Here is an 18,996-nt window from a genome sequence, read left to right on the forward strand (position 1 = left end):
ACTATTAACTTTAATACTTAGACAAACATTTAGAGTCACAGATTATACTACATAAAAAGACAGAACATACAGTAACTGTGGCTGTGGAAATCTGTGGCTTGTCCCACATAAACTGAGAAAGTTACATTCTGAGCTCCATCTAAATCTTTTCACCTTTTTATCTTATTTGTATGTACAAACTGTTTCCATTTAAATCCTTATTTAAATAATTATTCAATAAAATTAATTTTTAAGTCATAGTGATCAAAAAGGGTTTCAGCAGAGAGAAAATCCAGTTCACACATTAAAGAACTTGTCTGGCAGTACCTGTAGTCTGGGTCTGATGGCAGTTATGGATTTCTCCAAAACCAAACGCTAAACAATGAATGTTCATTAGAACAACCGACATCCAGCCACTCATTAGAGCTTTCCAGCCACACATACGTACTTGTCAATATATGTGGCATTGTTGTCAGACTTCTCTCTTTTCCCTTTCGACTCTTCAGCATGGAACTCAAAGGTAACTGGATAAACATCATTTTAAATATTATGTTTCCATCCAAGTATGAAAGTTTTTAATACTTGGAGGATTTAAGCCTCGTCTGCTCTCCTATTAATGGTTTACTTACTCAACAGCTCACACAGTGAACAGTGATATAATAAAGGTTTTACGCTGGTCTATGAATGCAAATGTTTGTAAATGATATAATTATTTATTTATATATTATTTTATTCCTTAAAAATTGTCCAACATATGTTCACAGCTATAATGATCGTAATTACTGATTTTATACGTAAAAGACACATGGCAACATGATGCATTCAGTGGATTTTATTTAATTCATTTATTTAATTAATTTAATGTACATAATTCACCTACTTGCTGCACATAATGTCCCCCTTGTATATATTCATTTAATGTATATAATGTTCTTCTCTCCCCTTTTGCACAGTCGAGGAGCGTGTCAGGATACATTTCACTGCGTGTTGCGTGTGACAAATAAAGAATCTTGAATCTCGAACGGCTCAAGTGCGCCATCTAGTGTTGGTGTGAATTACTTCTTGCGGAAAATGATCTTGATCATCTGTACAAGTTTCTTACTGATAGAAGAAGAAGAATTAGAGTACAAGAGAGTACAAGTAGATCTGAATTAGATTCAGATCTAGTGTGTTCTCAAGTCCGGTTTTCCTTAACTGGCATCAGATATCCCTTTCTGTTTGAAAATGTAAATAGTTTAAGATTTTAATATTTTGAATCCTAATTTCATAATCAGTCTGCTTACTTTTTCACCTAAAAGAAGCCCATCTATGCAAATTTAACACATTGATAGAAAACAGGGAACCACTGTTAAACAGGATCAGAAACAGAACATTTTACTTTTTACTTTTGAGACGTTCCCAGAGAGGTGGAGTCTGAGACCTGACACAGAGACATAGACAAACAGGCACACACAGACACAAACATGCATTCCACCCTCATGCACACATACAAATACTCAGCACTCACCCAACATGGAGACAAACAGAAATGAACACTGTACACACACTCACACTCCCCAAACATACTTCATACCCCCAGGTCCAGATACCAGAAGATGTTGCCCATTGCACTGGAGTGGAAACAAGCAGACTGCCCCTGGCCCTGCAGCAGCAGGGAGGCCCAGCATCTCAGACCCCGACCAGACGGCCAACTCCAGCTACCGGCCCCCCGCCCCCGATGGCCAACAGAGAACGCCATTGGGAGAACTTTAAAATATACACCGTTCAATAGTTGACCTTAATATTGAAGAGAATGTGGCAATTTTATGGATAATTAAAGTTAGTAATATATCCATATATATTGTTGTATAGAGCGCTTTGAGTACTCCGTGAGAGTAGAAAAGCGCTACATAAGAATCAGTCCATTTACCATTTACCATCCACTAATAGAACAAGCTGAAAGTCTGTAAAGGCTGCCTGGTTTTCAGTCCCGAATATCACGCCACAAAACGGATTCACTCCACTGTTATTTTGCTGCATCTGTTCGGTGGCGTCGAGCCAAACAGACTTTAACCATTGTTTTAACGAGCTGAGCCCGAGCCTGTCACCTGTCTGTCTGTCCTGCACTCTCTTTCTCTTTTTCTTTCTCTCTGATTGTTTAATAAAAGTATGAACATGTATTTATAAGTTACACTTGTGTTTGAATCCTGCAGCTTATCACACATTTGATTTCCATGTGTGACAACTGCAAGTGTCCAGAGTGAGGACAGACTGAGGAACCCACTGCTGCACATCATCTGTGAGGCTTTGCACCCCGATGATCCACCAGGACAAACTCAGCAGTGTGTGAGGAAGAACCAGCACCAGCTGAGAGTTGCAGAGAGTAGACAGACTGTTCCTCCTTCGTGAAGGACTGCTACAAATGTTTAAAATTACTAATTATCTTTCCTGAATCAGTCTTATTAAGTAATGTTAAAATAATTTTATCATTCAAGAGTTTTCAGTTTGAGAGAAAGTACTCAGGGCCTGCAAGTGAAACACTATCAAAGGCAGTAAAAAGTTTTATATTCAGAAATTCTGAAAAGGATTCAGCAGCAAAATGCACCGGACACAGCTATTCTAGCTCTCCTAAGTGTTGCACTTTTTTTCTTCTTTTTTCTACCTCTACATCATGTCTTTGGCTCTGGTGTCACCTTCTGGTATGACATGGAACTACATAAACTCTACTGCAAATACCTCCTGATCATTAAATCCCCAACAACTTTAGTTTTTTCTTTCAAGATGCATTCTCGGCATTGCAATGCAAAGAATGATCTTTAAAACAAAATGAATGACTCCACCTCTGTTTATTGTAATTTGTCTGGACTGTGCAATATCTGCCTTTCCTAGCAGAGAGGACAGTGAAGCAGCAAGGTGCTATAATACAGGACACCTCACGCAGCCATCCAACAGCATTTTTAATGAGCACTTTTTTTTCTCAAAGTAAAATGACGAATGCTTCATCAATTCATATGTCAAGTCAAAAAGAGATATTTTAGTTACATAACTAAAAAAATAAAGCTTTTGCATCAAGAAAAAACAGCTTGTGCACCAGTATATGATATTGTCGCCATGTGGAAAAAATGGGCCTCATCTGAAGCTTTCTTATAACTAAATTCATTAGGGAAAGACAAACAGGAGCCTCAGAGAAGCCTGAGTACTCACCTAAATCCTACTCGTGACTCCCCAGCCCAGGTCAGTCACAGTGGAGGATCGAAAATGTCATTGAAGGGATTTTTTTCAGCTCTTGTTACACTAACACACAGAGCATTAAGGAGACAGATACACAGGTACAGGATCGCTTTTCTTGTTGTGTCCGTTGCCAATGCAAGAGTGGAGGTAACCGGTCTGCATTTCTTTCTCTGTCACACAAAGTTCATGGCGAGACACAAGTGTGCCCAGTTTTAGCAGGTTTGCAGGATGAGAGCACAGAATGATCCATGTGGAAACCCTGATAATCAGTGATAATAATTAGAGATGGCACGATACCACCTTTTTATGTCCAATACCGATACCGATATCCAGTGTTGGGTAAGTTACTTTAAAAAAGTAATTAATTACTATTACTAATTACTTCAATATTGTATTTAAAATACTTATCTAATTACTGTGTCAGAAAAGTAACTTAAGTACTACATAAGTATTTAACTAAATACTTCTTAAAATCCATATAAACCTTGAGTGGACAAACAATAGAAATTAAACTCTTTAAATAATAAATACACTTTTTTAAAGACGGACACTCTACAGTACGCAGCGGTAGCATCTGTTCCACAATGTAGCCTGGCAGGGCTGGACTGGGACAAAAAAATCGGCCCGGGCATTTTGACTAGAGACCGGCCCACCAGGTATTATAGGAAAAACCATAAAGCCTTTGAATGAAAACAAACACTGTTGTCACAGTGATGTACACTGTCTTGTTGGTATATATGTATCAGTCTAATAAACTTAAACCTTCACCATCCTCCCTATTCTGGTATTCTAAACAGTACCCGAAAGTAGACTGCTTGGTCGAGTTAACCTCCTGAACTATCTACAACACATGGTGAAAACCTGAAATTAAGACAGAGAAGACTAGAGGTGAGACATGATCATTACTGATTACTGATGACAGATTTAGATATATTTTCATAAACCATTCATTTACCACATCAATAAACAGCATGGCAGGGCAAAATATTTTTTCTAACATGGCAACCTTTAAAAAGTGAAAGGAGACAGAGAGACAGATGAGAAAGAAAAACTTAATTGACTTTTTGATGGCATTTTACATACAGTACTGGTACAGTATCTAGAAAATGTGGGAAAATGCTGGCATCATATACAGTACTTAGCTACTTCTGAAGAAATTATGATGGGACCCTAAAAAAATACTATGTACAATAATGGATTTCTATACATTTTACATCAGATGAAAACGTTTGTTGTAAGATTCAGAGCGATAAACAAACAAGAGAGAAAAGCCGATCAGCTGATCACTGATCAGTTTCATGATTGAAGTAGAAACAGGAGAGGGAGGGGGAGAGAATGAGAGGAGAAGAGGCAGCTGTGCAGCAAAGACACAGAATAACTCCAGCTTTATGTCTTTTTCATTGTAGCTGAAATACGGGACAAACTGTGTTCCTTTTCACCTCAATACGAAACGCGCAATATTTTCTCTGCATACGAGAGGATTCCGTTTTTTACGGGACCGTTGGAAACTCTAATAACTAAGCTTATAAATAAGATAAAACAAGTTCAACATCAATATCATAGGACCCGCCCAGCAGTATAGAAACGAGTTATTGTAACTGACTGTAAAAAGTCAGCATAACGAAAATGAACTCCACCTAAACTTGGTTTATATCTGACCCAGATAGACTGCAGGCAGGGCTGGACTGGCCATCGGGCATACCGGGCATTTGCCCGGTGGGCCGCTCGTGATTTTTCGTTTTTATGGGCCGATGGGGTTTTATTTCTCTTCTTTTTTTTAACGGTATAAATGAATGGTGGTGGATTGGCCAGTTGGTCATGATCGACTCTGGGCTGGACCAATTACAGCCGAGGAGGTCGAACTTTAAAGTTGAGTTGAAAAGGAACGCGATTTGTCCCGTACTACTTCAGCTAGAAAGTTGCTAATTCAATCATGAAACTGATCAATGATCAGCTGATCGGCTTTTCTCTCTTGTTTGTTTATCGCCCACTTTGCGCCAGAAAGAGGAAACCAGCGGAGGTCGCGCTAAACAGCAGCACGTTTAAGCTTGATCAGCTGTTGTTAGAATTTATTTAATATTACTTTCTAGTATCAGCTGATGTTTGCTGGAGCCACAGCTGTAAAGCTGCTGGTCATGATAACCGTTTGTATATGTGGTGAGAGGGAAACATGAAGATGAAACCAGGAGATGTCCTTACTGAATCATCAGCGCTGAACAGGTGATGGAGAAACAGGTTTACCTTTTAGGTGACATGAATGAGTTGAAGGGAAGTTATAAACTGTTTCTGAGAGACAAATAACACCAGGATCCTTTTTTTACGTAGCTGACAGCTGGTAACTGTGCAGGGGCGGGTCTAGCAAAGTTTTGCCAGGGGGGCATTAACAGGGAAAGGGGGGGCACAAAGAAATACTTTTCTTTCTTATTCTTATTTAAAATGTCTAGCTTTTAATAAACAATTATCTGAATCTTACAACCAAAGTTTCCATCTGATGTATAATGTATAGAAATCCATTATTGTATTCAGTAAATATTAAGTCTAGTATATACCCAAGTAAGTTATAGTATTCTTTCCTTTGTTAAGGTACCATCTGTGCAGTCTGCAATTCTGTTGAAGAAAGATGTTGAATCTATTTAATTACTGGAGAAAAATAATAGATTTCTGTGCATTTGTTTTATACATGCATTAAATTAAAATCGGTTTTGTCAGTTAAGCATCTTGAGGCAGAGGGTGGGGGAGTGGTTCCCTATTTTTTTTCTTTTCTTTTTTTGCTGGGAGTTGGCAACCCTATTAGTTAGGTATATGTAATTATAAATTAGGTTGTTTTCATATTTTTGCTAAGTACTGTTTAGAATACCAGAATAGGGAGGATGGTGTAGGTTTAAGTTTATTATAAAGGCTTTATGGCTTTTCCTATAATACAATGGTGGGCCGGTCACTAGTCAAAATGCCCGGGCTGATTCTTTGTCCCAGTCCAGCCCTGACTGCAGGTCATAACTTCTTACCTGAAGTTCAGTTCACCGCCTCGGGTCTCTGCTCCTCCTGCCTTTCCGTCATCCACCTGCCAGCGTCTTGCATCTGCTGGCCTCCACCACTTGCTAATGTTACTGAATCTGTAGAAGCTCCGCAATAGCCACCACCAAACAACTGAGTTATTTTTACACATCTCCCTTCATCTGGCCAATCCACCACCTTTCAGTGTTTATACCGCTACGGAAAAAAACGAAGAAAAAAACCCCCATTGGCCCATAAAAACGAAAAATCACCATCGGCCCACCGGGCAAATGCCCGGTATGCCCGATGGCCAGTCCAGCGATGTAGCCTGCAGTCATTTTTTAAGCTCACCTTCAGACGCTTTCTGTGCTGCTGAAGTAAAATCACGTTTTGTATGGAGTTAAATCAGGGCCAAAATGTTTGTTAGTTAAAAGAAAAATTTGAAATCGAAAATATGTAAACTGAAAGCAAAAGTCACATTTTTAGAGTGAACTTTGAAAAAGAAAGAGTTGGATTTAAAATTTTCAGATTCAGATCTTTTAAATTAATGTACAAAAAAAAATTCTTCAGGTTCGGATTTTTCTCTCAGCTTCAATTTTTTTTTTCACTTTCAAAAAAAAATTCTTCAGGTTCGGATTTTTCTCTCAGCTTCAATTTTTTTTTTCACTTTCAAAAAAAAATTCTTCAGGTTCGGATTTTTCTCTCAGCTTCAATTTTTTTTTTTCACTTTCAAAAAAAAATTCTTCAGGTTCGGATTTTTCTCTCAGCTTCAATTTTTTTTTTCACTTTCAAAAAAAAATTCTTCAGGTTCGGATTTTTCTCTCAGCTTCAATTTTTTTTTTTCACTTTCAGATCTCTATTTTTCAGTTACAGACTTTTGGCCCTGTTTTGACCTGGTGGGCGTGGCTACACAGAGAGGGGCGGGGAATCATGAGTGACAGCAGACCGCTGCAGGTTCAAGATGGTCCATTTTTCATGTTGCCTTCAGGAAACCTGGGAATGAACATAATTTATCAAACACCTCCTGCACTGTATTATTTGATAATGTTTAGAAAACATGTCATGCATAACTGCTAAAACTCAGTTACTAAAGCTCTTTCAAGCAGTAATGTGTACAAATTACGCCGTAACTGATCAATTATGAGACGTTTTCCCAGCCACTACGTGAGAAGTGGTCATTTCCCATGCTCTCAAAGTAGCGCGCATTGTATCGGGTGGGGGCTGCTGTTAACTTGTCCCTCAGTGAACGATGGCGTCGTCTTCCAACAACACTGCTGGCGCGAACAATCAGGTGAGTGTTTAAGTTTGGAACAATTACACTGCAGTCTGTGAATACTACGAATTTAAGAAGTGGCTATTGTTACGGTTAATTTTTCGGCTATTCTATTTTTTTATTTTATAACGTTTTTTGCTGAAATGCTAGCTCAACAGAAACGCCTCGCTATCATTTTCGGCTGAAACTTACTTCGAAAGGTAAAGTAATATTAACAATTTGATCCTTCCCCAAAAATATGGAAAACATTTTAAAAGACTCCATAACTAATCGGGCTTGGGATGCAGTCTTCATCACCTGCGCTACGGCAATGTTGCAAGACTCTCATCCATCCATTATCTGGTTCCGGGCTCCGCTGGCAGGGCCAGCAGCTTCAGTAAATAGACCCAGACTACCCTCTCCCCAGCCACTTTAGCCTGCTCCTCAGGAGGAATCCTTGTTTCTTCAAACAGTGTGCTGGTCATTCTCGGTCTTGATGCTTAAATCTAATCAAATCAATCATTTGATTTGTTATTACTCAATAATGTACGCCTTTGCGATGCTACAAATTATCACGAGGGAAAAACGTGTCAAATTTTCACGGTTTTCCTACAATATACATATGCGTGAGTTATAGATAAAAAGCAATAATAGTATCATGTTCTAAAGCAAGAAGTAAGAGATCTTTTTCAGAAGGCCTTTTTTCCCCCAAGTAATGTGCAGCTGAATGATTCCAGTTGAAATGACACAACTGCAAAATCTTCCCTAAACTATGTGTCATGTTTAAGTAAATAACAATAAATGATGATAATAATAATAAAAATAAAAATAATTAAGTAATAAAGGCACTACTAAAGGAGTTTACAATTTAGTACGTAACAGAGAGAGAGAGCAAACTGCGGTGGCAAGAAGTTTTTCTTCTGTCTATGTGCTCATTATTGGCTGTTTCATATAGATCCAACCTGTACATAATGCAGATTTTTGTCCACATACAAATTCCAGGCTTCCCTCGTTCACGTATTCATATGCAGCATACTTTTGGGAATTTTAATATGTTGTTTTTACCTTCCCTCTTCTAAATTGGCTGTTTCTCTGATGTACTGTTTGTTTCTATGGTTTATTTACATTTCTTACACAATTAACATGGCTCCCACATACCAGAATTCAAAGCGTAATGCCAAGCCCTATATACTTACATTTATTGTTAATACAATTAATTTTTTTGATGATGTGTCAACATGTTATTTGCAATTATTACTTTAGAGCATGTGAAAACAGCACTGGTGATTCACTGGTCATCACATAGAAAATGAAAGGCCATTAAAAACAAGAATTAATTAAGTGGAAGCAAACATTCTTGAGTGTCTCCCAGATTTTTGTTTGTGCTAGCATTATACACTATCATGCTGATGCATACTTATTTATGTTTAACTAGGGATGCACCGATACCACTTTTTTGGAAAACGAGTACGGGTATGAGTACTTGCATTTCAGTACACGCTGATGCCGATACCGAGTACTTAATAAAAACATGATTTAAATTTACAAGTTACAGTCACATAGTCATATGATTTTACAGAAAAACAAGGAACCGATTGTCCGGTATGCTGTGACATGTTTTCGTTTTTCTATATGAATGTAAGAAAAATAGCATCTGAAGATGTTGTTTAATCTCTTTTTTGTACCCACAGAGCCATTACACTCCATGCTGTGCTTAGATTGCAGCCAATGTTGGAACAACTCAAGGAGGGTTTGCAGCTGTATGGCCTCCACCTGCTGATTAAGCAATACCCAGAAATCTGCCAGCCTCTCTTCGTCCTTGGGGGAGATGTGAAAGTGAGTACAAACGTATTTTCAGTTTTACATGTATGTATTACATACATTTACACATTTTGTTACATTACAGACACAAATATGAATCTATTTTATTTGAACTCTAAATGAAACACCTACACAAAGTGGTGTACATTAGAGAAGTGGAACAAAAATCATACATGATGCCAAATATTTATTACAAATAAATAACTGAAAAGTGTGGTGTGTGTAATTATTCAGCCCCCTTTGGTCTCAGTGTAGTCAGTTGCCCATAGACATTTCCTGATGATTGCTAAACATACAGTAAAGCCAGGGCAACAATAGAAAAACAAAACATTTCCATGTGTTAGAATGGCCCAGTCAAAGTCCAGATCTAAATCCAATCCAGAATCTGTGGCAAGATCTGAAAACTGCTGTTCACAAATGCTGTCTATCTAATCTGACTGAGCTGGAGCAGTTTGGCAAAGAAGAATGAGCAAGAATGTCAGTCTGTAAATGTGCAAAGCTGGTAGAAAAATACCCTAAAAGACTGGCAGCTGTAATTGCAGCAAAAGGTGTTTCTAAAAAGTATTGACTGAGGGGGCTGAATAATTACACACACCACACTTTTCAGTTATTTGTAAAAAAAATGTTTGGAATCATGGATGAATTTTGTTACAATTCTCAATTGTTTACCACTTTTTATTGATCTTTTATGTTGAATTCCAATAAAATATATTCATGTTTGTGGCTATAATGTGACAAACTGTGGAAAAGTTCTAGGGCCCGAATACTGCAGCCCTGAAGTAATCAAGCCGTTGGGTTGCTTTGCTTTCTAATATCATCATAGGTTAATGCCGAGTTTGTCATGGCGTCCATTCACCCTCAGCTGAGTGAGAAGGGAACCTCCAAGCATCAGGTTGAGCTGGACCTGGTTAACTTCATTCAGGACTTGCTTTATGAGTCAGAAGGTAAATGGTTATTTTTGTCTAGTTTATAGTTGTCACATTCCAAAATTATATTCTAAGGTTTTTGTGACAAAAGTTACACTTGTATCGAATTCAAATATTTAGATATTTTTTTTGTCCAAAAGGCCAGGGTTCTTCAAAACGTCTTAAAATTCACTCTTATCCTAACAGAAGGTCAAGAACATGTAGCTGACGAAGATGGCCCAAGATCTATCACACCTGCCAGGTTTCTGCAATGGATCACCGGTCAAGGCCATGTTCCTCTCCTCCCCTCAGAAAAGAAGGACTTTGCTGTGGTGGTAAAATTTAATCACAATTGTGAAGCTGACTTTGGAAATCACAGCATCTGCTATCCTGTTGTGTCATCCTGTGCTAAGACCATTGTCCTGCCTGTGAAACATATGAAGTCCTATAGTCAATTCAGAATGGTTCTGCTGGAGGCTTTTCATCTTGGCCAGGAATTTAACAATGTGTAAAGCATAGCATTGTCTATCAATGGTTTTGAGGTGTAACTCAAAATGCTGCTCCTTCCATTTAATGTTCAGGAAGCACATTTCAAAGTTGGAGATTGACAGCCAGAGTTCTTTAATGAGTGGCATGAAGCACACAAAAACATACAGGTTTACTGTTGAAAAATGTGCCAGAGACAAAAAAAATAGTTTGTAATGTGATGTTTGAGTGTTCACATAAAAATTTCCTGGCAGGTTCATTTTACATGTATATCACATCAAATAAAAGTCTGAGCTATTCATGAACCTTCTCTGGGTTGAAAATTCAAAATAAAAATGTTGCCGCCTAGGAACGGTGAGTTAGTACAAAGTTAAGTACATCCAAATAAATGTCTCGGCCATGTGACTGAGAGGGCCTTGTTACATTGACAGTGTCTCTTAGTCTTGCCATGTCCTCCTCAGATAGAGGACATTCAACAGATGGAAGAATTACTCCAGGATTGCTCCCATCCAGCTCACCAATAGAGTTGACATCCAAGTACGCATCCTCGATTTCCTGTGATGATTTAAAAAAAAAAAAAGATATTTCAAATGACAATTCAAAAACAGTGTTGGGAAATTCAAGACAAACAGTCAGCTCCATAAATATTGGAACATGGGAATTCTACTTTTGGCTCTATATGCCACGCAATGGATTTGAAATGAAACTAACACGATTGGCTATAACTGCAGAGGTATTTGAACTGTTTTCATATGTGCCTTTCACTTAAGGGACCAAAAGTAATGGAACAATTGGCTTCTCTGATGTTCCATGGCCAGGGATGTGATATTCTTTTATTTAGTGAAGCAACTGACAAAAACAGCAGGATAAATTTTGAAGTGTTTTGGGCAATATATCTGCTCATATTCAGCCAAATGCTTCGAAACTCATGAGGCAGCACTTGATGGTCCAGATGGACAATCACTTAAAGCATTCTGCAGAAAAAAAACAAATAGTTAAAAGAAGTGGAATGTTATGCAGTGGCCACGTCAATCACTTGACCTGAATCTGACGGAGCAGTGTTTCATTGCTGAAGACAAAATTGAAGGGCAAATGCCTCAATAATAGCTGGAAGTGAAGACAGTTGCAGTAGAGGCCTGACAGAGCATCAGCAGGTATGAAGCCCAACATCTGCTGAAGTCTCTGCGATCCAGTTTCAGTTATGATTAATGTTCTGTCTCATTACTTTTGGTAACTTAACAAGTGGGGGGTACACATGCAGACTGTTGTAACTCCTACAACTTTTAACTGATTTGGATGCAAATACCCTCAACTTAAAGCTGATAGTCTGCAGTGACAGCACACCGTGTTTTTTTCAACATCTCCAAGTGCACTTTTTGAAACTTGATTAAAGAGGGATTGTATAATTTAGATTTGTTTTAGTACCTCCACTGTGTCTGGAGTATCAACTGGATTCTGGTGGAGTCCCAGTGTCCACAGTTGTTGTGGGGACAGATTCCTCTCTGCCCTTAGAGGGTGGTTATCCCAACCCTGTCTAAAGACATCCAGATCCCTCTGCAGACGTGGAAGAAATGTATGTTGGGCACAAAACATGTGGACACCATCAGTTGGATCCAGAAGGCCTTCATCCTCGAGGTTGTGAAGGGTTTCATAGTGCACGCTTGAAACAGCCATCCACACATCTCGCCACAAGCGCTCTATTCTGTTCAACATCAAAATATGGCAACGTTTTCAGAATTTTACCCAGAAATTCACTGAATTGAAAAATATATAAGAACATTTTTCTTATTTCCATGGGACATTTATACAAATACTACACATACCTTTGGTTGTGAACACTCTTGCCTGACAGAAAGCTTCCTCTTCCACAGCCCCAGATGGTGAACATGCATCTTGCTATTCCAACATTTTCCACTCCTTGATCCCCTTGAACTCTGAAACAAAATTAAACATCGACAGTACAATTTGTTTTAAATCTAAAAAAAACATGTCACTCTTAAAATTTATTGCAGCCTTTGTGTTTTTAATATAGTTTTACTTTAGACTGGTTATTTGAAGTTTATTGTTTTGGTCATTCAACAGTGTGCAGCTCTGTATAAGCACACCTTTCAAGAATTCTAAATGTTTGAACCATTTAAACAACTGTATGGGGCTGTATAAACAACTGATCATATAGGCTACAGTTTACATATTGCATGTCAAAATAATTACACTGCTAATCGGGGGGGGGGGGGGGGGGGGGGGAATCATATTTACACATTTGCACAATCATTGTGAAAATTAATTTTGTGTAGATTTTACCTCAATGGAAAGCCATACTTTTGTACAGCCTCCAAGAAGAAAGCAAGTGCAGTTGATGCTCTGTTGTTGGCAGCAGCACCCAGGTACATGATCTAGAGATGTAAATGTCATTAAGTGGAAACTTGGTCAAGTCAAGTTACTATAATTAAAGATAGAAACATGTTTATCAGGTATTGTAGCTTGGTACATTTATTTTATATTTATAAGTACAAGAAAAAAAGCAGGCTACATAATTCCCAAGGTAGCAAGCTGCCATGAGATGTAGCAGTACTTGTAATCAACTATTCACCCAAAAAAAAAATCCTTTTAGCAACTTGAAGAATTAGTTTACCAAGCATTTATAGTCACCAAATACTGACAAACATAAACAGATTAGGAACATTTTGTTCTACAGAAGGATCTCTATATTACAGTATATGGTAAGTTTTATGGTAGACCAAAACACAAGTATTTCACTTTTCAATTAACATCTCATTCAGCTCAATTTTGAAAGTGAAAAATCACCTTTCTTGAGTACCCATCTATCCCTCCGAATATCACCAGGCCAAATCTGTAAAAAGAACAACAAAAAACAACAACTAGGGCATTAACAGGTATAAAACATAATTCAGTATTTAGCAGTATTGTCAGACTTCATCCTACCTTATTAGTTTATGGTTTGTGTCTATATGCATCAAGTAAAGAGGACCTTGCACTGAATATGTCCTTCGGACCACAAATCCCAGCCTTGTCATTCTTGAGAAAATACCAGCAGAGTCCACACGGTGCATCGACGAGTACACTCTCTTCCACTGTACATGGTGGCCCATGGCTTGAAGCATCCCTTTCATCATCCTGTATCCAACATGAGGTGTTCTTGTCTTTATAGATCTTACTAAATTGTCCAGCTCTTCATCACTTGTTGTACTGTAGCACTGCTTTATGGAAATGCCATATTCATGCAAACGACGTTTCACTGTCCTCACAGATATTCCAAGACGTTTTGCAATTTGGGTGATTGATAAGAACATTTCTGTCAGTATCTGGAGCTGTACAGGCGATACATTGTAATTTGGACGTCCCAGCTTTCCTTCTGACACTGACATCTGAGAGGGGGTTTGTTCATTGACGTCCTCCATACTGAGCACAGTTGACAGCTCTATCAGAGCATTTATAATACTTTGAGGGATCTCAACCTGATCGGACAAAGATCTTAAAAGGACCATCTCATGGTCGATAACAAACTGCAAATAGTCCACATCGAGGGGTTGTCTGTGCATGACCTGGGAAACTTTATGCAGTAGTCGCTGAAGCATCTCTCTTTTTAGCTGCTCCTAAATTAAATACAAAGAATTTTACGTTACTTCACTAACTTTGTTGTTCTCCAAGCTTACAGATCAACTAGGACGTAAGTTTCAGCCGAAAATGATAGCGAGGCGTTTCTGTTGAGCTAGCATTTCAGCAAAAAACGTTATAAAATAAAAAAATAGAATAGCCGAAAAATTAACCGTAACAATAGCCACTTCTTAAATTCGTAGTATTCACAGACTGCAGTGTAATTGTTCCAAATTTAAACACTCACCTGATTGTTCGTGCCAGCAGTGTTGTTGGAAGACGACGCCATCGTTCACTGAGGGACAAGTTAACAGCAGCCCCCACCCGATACAATGCGCGCTACTTTGAGAGCATGGGAAATGACCACTTCTCACGTAGTGGCTGGGAAAACGTCTCATAATTGATCAGTTACGGCGTAATTTGTACACATTACTGCTTGAAAGAGCTTTAGTAACTGAGTTTTAGCAGTTATGCATGACATGTTTTCTAAACATTATCAAATAATACAGTGCAGGAGGTGTTTGATAAATTATGTTCATTCCCAGGTTTCCTGAAGGCAACATGAAAAATGGACCATCTTGAACCTGCAGCGGTCTGCTGTCACTAATGATTCCCCGCCCCTCTCTGTGTAGCCACGCCCACCAGGTCAAAACAGGGCCAAAAGTCTGTAACTGAAAAATAGAGATCTGAAAGTGAAAAAAAAAAATTGAAGCTGAGAGAAAAATCCGAACCTGAAGAATTTTTTTTGAAAGTGAAAAAAAAATTGAAGCTGAGAGAAAAATCCGAACCTGAAGAATTTTTTTTTGTACATTAATTTAAAAGATCTGAATCTGAAAATTTTAAATCCAACTCTTTCTTTTTCAAAGTTCACTCTAAAAATGTGACTTTTGCTTTCAGTTTACATATTTTTGATTTCAAACTCCATAAAATTAAATAATGATATTCAGCGAGTTTAATTATTTTACAATGGTAACACAAGTGCATTGTAAGTAACTGTAATTAAAATACCTAAAAATGAACAGTACTTAGTTACTCTACTTTTTCAGTGGAAAAGTAATTTAATTACAGTAACGCGTTACACCCAACACTGCTGATATCATAAATTTGGATATCTGCCGATATCTATATGAATCCAATACATAATGAATAACTGTTTTTATTTAATGTCTTGCTGCATTTTGTAGAAGTTTATACTCAAGTTTTTTAAAAACAAAACACTTAAGCTATTCTATTATACCTGTATGCAAAAAACGCACTGCACCCAAAATATTTTGCAGTTCAGCAAAACTTATCTTTTAATTTAAACTTTTAGCTGAACTTTAAAAAAACAAATAAAGTATTTCAAGTAATATTCAAAAAGTAATTTAAAATGCAATTTTATGCAGATTTCAAAAACTCTTTGGTTCTGAAAAAAGAAGTGCAATATCAGCACAAAATAATGTTTATATTCAACACCTTAAAAATAGAACAGGTTGGAGAAGGGACTCTTTTATAATTAAGGCTTAACATAAACAGACATCCAGAGTGGAAAGCAGTGCCACACTTAAATGTTTCAGATCATTAAAAAATGTAAATATTAGACAATACAAGCAAACAAAAAATGCAGTTTCTAAATAAATCCAAACCTGCATGCAGACTTCCCATGTCTCAGTTAAGGTCAGAGTTCATGACTCCACGAAAAGAAAGAAACTGGGCAAAAATGGTGTCCATGGCACAGTTATAAGACAAAAACCACTGCTGAGCAAAAGGAACATGATGGCTCATGCCAGTTTCGCCACAAAAAAAACATCTTCTTGATCACCAAGACTTTTGAAAAAATGCTCTGTTGACTGATGAGACAAAGGTTTACCTTTTAGAAAGGTTTGAGTCCCGTTTCATCTGGCGTAAAAGTAACACAGCATTACAGAAAAGGAGCATCATACAAACAGTAAAATAAGGTGGTGGTAGTGTGATGGTCGGGGTCTGTTTTGCTGCCTCAGGACCTGGAAGACTTGCTGTGGTAAATGGAACCATGAATTCTGCTTTCTACCAAAATGTCCTGAAGGAGAATATCCGGCCATCTGTTCATGACCTCAAGCTGAAGCACGGTTCTGTAGCATGCCAATAATCCAGAACACACCAGCAAGTCCACCTGTGAATGACTTAAGAAAAACAAAATGGTAAATGGACTGGTTTTTATATAGTGCTTTTCTACTCTGAGCGCTTTACACAACTTGTCTCATTCACCCAAGGACTTTTTCTAGGCTCTAAGCACCTTCTATCTAACATTCACAGTATGATGGCTGCATCAGAGAGCAATATGGGGTTTGTATCTTGACCAAGGATATTTGGCATGCAGAGTGGAGTAAGGTATCGAACAACCAACCTTCCGGTGAGTAGGTAGGTGACCTGCTCTACCACCTGAGCTACAGACACCCCAAAATGAAGACTTTGGAGTGACTTAGTCAAAGTCCCGGTGTAAATGTGATTGAGTTGCTGTGGTTCATACAGGAAAACCCTCCAATGTGGCTGAATTACAACAATTCTGCAAAGATGAGTGGGCCAAAATTCCTCCACAGTGAGGTAAAAGATTTATCACAAATGTTTGATTGCAGTTGTTGCTGCTAAGGACGAGCCAACCTTTTTCACACAGGACCGTGTACGTTTGGATCCCCCCCCCCCCCCCCCCAATAATAAACACTATAATTTAGAAACTGAATTTTGTGTTTACTTGTGTAATCTTTGTCTAATAGTTGCATTTACTTGATGACCTGAAACATTTAAGTGCGACAAACATACAAGAAAAAATAGGAAATCAGGAAGGGTGCAAATACTTTTTCACACAACTGTAAATAACTTACCTCACCAACACTTTTGGGAAGGCATGATGTGGACTGTACCTCACCACGGTCCCCCAAAGAAACACAGACATCCAAAGATATTCCAGGGTCCTGAGGACTTGTAGACACAGAAATTACAATGTGAAGAACATCAAGAAACTAAATATCTTAAAAAGCAGGGAGAACACAAGAAGAGGGTAGGGCCACAGACAGTTTATATAAACTGACACACTTGGGAAATAGGAAGCATTATAAGTATTATAAATAAAATTGAATTGAATTGAATTGAAGTGCAGCACGAGAAGTTAAAATATGACACATTGTTTTTAGTCAAAGGACTTTGCAGAAAGTGCAAATAACAGAAAACAAAAACCCCAATGAAATTAGTATCTCTAATAACCACAGAGCTCTTAATCTAATGTGTTCATAAGAGGCAATACACATGATGGGGAAAATAAACTTTGTCTAAGTTTTTTTTTTAGTATTAATAGTATTCATACATGCAGTAAATATTTTCACCCATTGCTCTGCTGACCTCTATGACATTCCTTTAACTTCTTTCTAGATAAAGTATGGTGGCAGGACAATAAGACTTGGGCCGCAGTCTTCTTTACACAAGGTCCTTCAAATACAGCGTTTCCTCCTGATGCCTCGTGTTATTGTTGGTAAGTGATTTGATTCTGTCTGCTTTTTATGTTGTACCCTAAACCTGAATCAAATAAAATGTTGTTTTAAATTGATCTTACATTTCAAACAACTCTTTTCAGAAAATTAAACGTAGCAGATATGTAGTTCATTTTTTCTACTCAACTTTATTGATGATGTTTTAGTTTTCTGCTGTGTTTATATAAGCTGCTCTTTGTCTTTCAGTGTTGGTGGTTATCTTACTTTGGCAGAAGACATTCACAACTGAAATGAATAAGCTCTGACTGCTGCCTGGTTATATTCTATAACCAGGCCAGTAGACTATATATAGAATATATAATACTATAACCTATAATACTAGAAGTGCTGGATATACAAGTCTGGCCTAAGTCTTCAGTCACAGAGACTGCAGCAGTCCAGGAGTTGAGTTCACTGTCTTTAATTAAGCTCCACAGAAGAATTGGTTACATCAGAGCTTGCCATGTGTAATCCAAATGTGGTGCAGCCATACATGAACTAGTTGTAGAAGATACAGTATATATGAATATGAGCTTGGATGTAGGTTCATTGACGCACACGTCATCACACAAAACCGTGTTACAACTGTGATGCTCTGCTGCTGCTCCTTCGGTCTCTCACTCTCCCTCTGCGTGCTGCGCACATGACCACTGATGCACTCATTGCCTATGGGTGCGCTTGATTCTTTCCTATAGACATCCTGAGGCCGAGTCAGCAGGGAATTTGCTGTATGACTGGTGGTGACTGAGAAAAAGTTACCTCTTTGTCTCAAAATGTGTATTACAGGGGTGGGAAGCTCCAGGCCGCAAGGGCCAGTGTCCTGCAGGTTTTATATATCACCTGGGTCAACACACCTGAATCAAATGATTAGTTCATTACCAGGACTCTGGAGAACTTCAAGACATGTTGAGGAGGTAATTTAGCCCTGCAGGACACCGGCCCTTGAGGCCTGGAGTTGGGAGAATGGGGAGCAGAGAGAGGTGGTCAAATTGTCCCAGTTGGGCGAGAGATGTCACTCTGTAGGCATACTTGATGTTACTGTACAAATGGTCCAGTGTCCTGTTTCCCCTGGTAGGACACTACCATGTTGGTAGAATTTGGGGAGTACAGATTTCAAACATACCTGATTAAAGTCCTCAGGAACAATATGGACGCCCTCCACATTGGCCTCTAAGACCGGTGAGCAGTGACTGTCTATAATTCTACTGTTATGGCACCAACCCTGAAGCACATAAGCACAGAGCTCTAGGCC

The 18,996-nt window shown here is 38.3% G+C and overlaps 2 protein-coding genes across 2 annotated transcripts; one reads left to right on the forward strand and one right to left on the reverse strand.

The window, feature by feature from the left end:
- Window positions 1-7,432: 7,432 nt before the first annotated feature.
- LOC134646709 (uncharacterized) lies at window positions 7,433-10,673 on the forward strand. The gene is made up of 5 exons (XM_063500565.1): window positions 7,433-7,474; window positions 9,015-9,037; window positions 9,127-9,271; window positions 10,080-10,200; window positions 10,369-10,673. The coding sequence occupies exons 1-5, from the start codon at window positions 7,433-7,435 to the stop codon at window positions 10,671-10,673; spliced, it is 636 nt and encodes a 211-aa protein (XP_063356635.1).
- Window positions 10,674-10,979: 306 nt separating this feature from the next.
- Window positions 10,980-14,827, reverse strand: LOC134647133 (uncharacterized). The gene is made up of 7 exons (XM_063501327.1): window positions 14,510-14,827; window positions 13,591-14,261; window positions 13,453-13,498; window positions 12,949-13,040; window positions 12,471-12,581; window positions 12,073-12,349; window positions 10,980-11,202 (listed from the first exon to the last, which is right to left on the reverse strand). The coding sequence occupies exons 1-7, from the start codon at window positions 14,549-14,551 to the stop codon at window positions 10,993-10,995; spliced, it is 1,449 nt and encodes a 482-aa protein (XP_063357397.1). The 5' UTR covers window positions 14,552-14,827; the 3' UTR covers window positions 10,980-10,992.
- Window positions 14,828-18,996: the final 4,169 nt, after the last annotated feature.

Source organism: Pelmatolapia mariae, linkage group LG17, assembly GCF_036321145.2.
Source record: "Pelmatolapia mariae isolate MD_Pm_ZW linkage group LG17, Pm_UMD_F_2, whole genome shotgun sequence".
Classification (NCBI taxonomy): domain Eukaryota; kingdom Metazoa; phylum Chordata; class Actinopteri; order Cichliformes; family Cichlidae; genus Pelmatolapia; species Pelmatolapia mariae.

What these genes read in the sequence shown, in the direction of transcription:
- LOC134646709 (XM_063500565.1), top strand. Translation starts at nt 7,433, where the DNA reads ATGGCGTCGTCTTCCAACAACACTGCTGGCGCGAACAATCAG. An exon ending in CTGCTGGCGCGAACAATCAG is followed by an intron (nt 7,475 to 9,014) that starts GTGAGTGTTTAA and finishes ATGATTTTACAG; the next exon opens with AAAAACAAGGAACCGATTGT. An exon ending in CTTGCTTTATGAGTCAGAAG is followed by an intron (nt 10,201 to 10,368) that starts GTAAATGGTTAT and finishes TTATCCTAACAG; the next exon opens with AAGGTCAAGAACATGTAGCT.
- LOC134647133 (XM_063501327.1), bottom strand. Translation starts at nt 14,551, where the DNA reads ATGGCGTCGTCTTCCAACAACACTGCTGGCACGAACAATCAG. An exon ending in CTGCTGGCACGAACAATCAG is followed by an intron (nt 14,262 to 14,509) that starts GTGAGTGTTTAA and finishes TATTTAATTTAG; the next exon opens with GAGCAGCTAAAAAGAGAGAT. An exon ending in ACAAACCATAAACTAATAAG is followed by an intron (nt 13,499 to 13,590) that starts GTAGGATGAAGT and finishes TTCTTTTTACAG; the next exon opens with ATTTGGCCTGGTGATATTCG.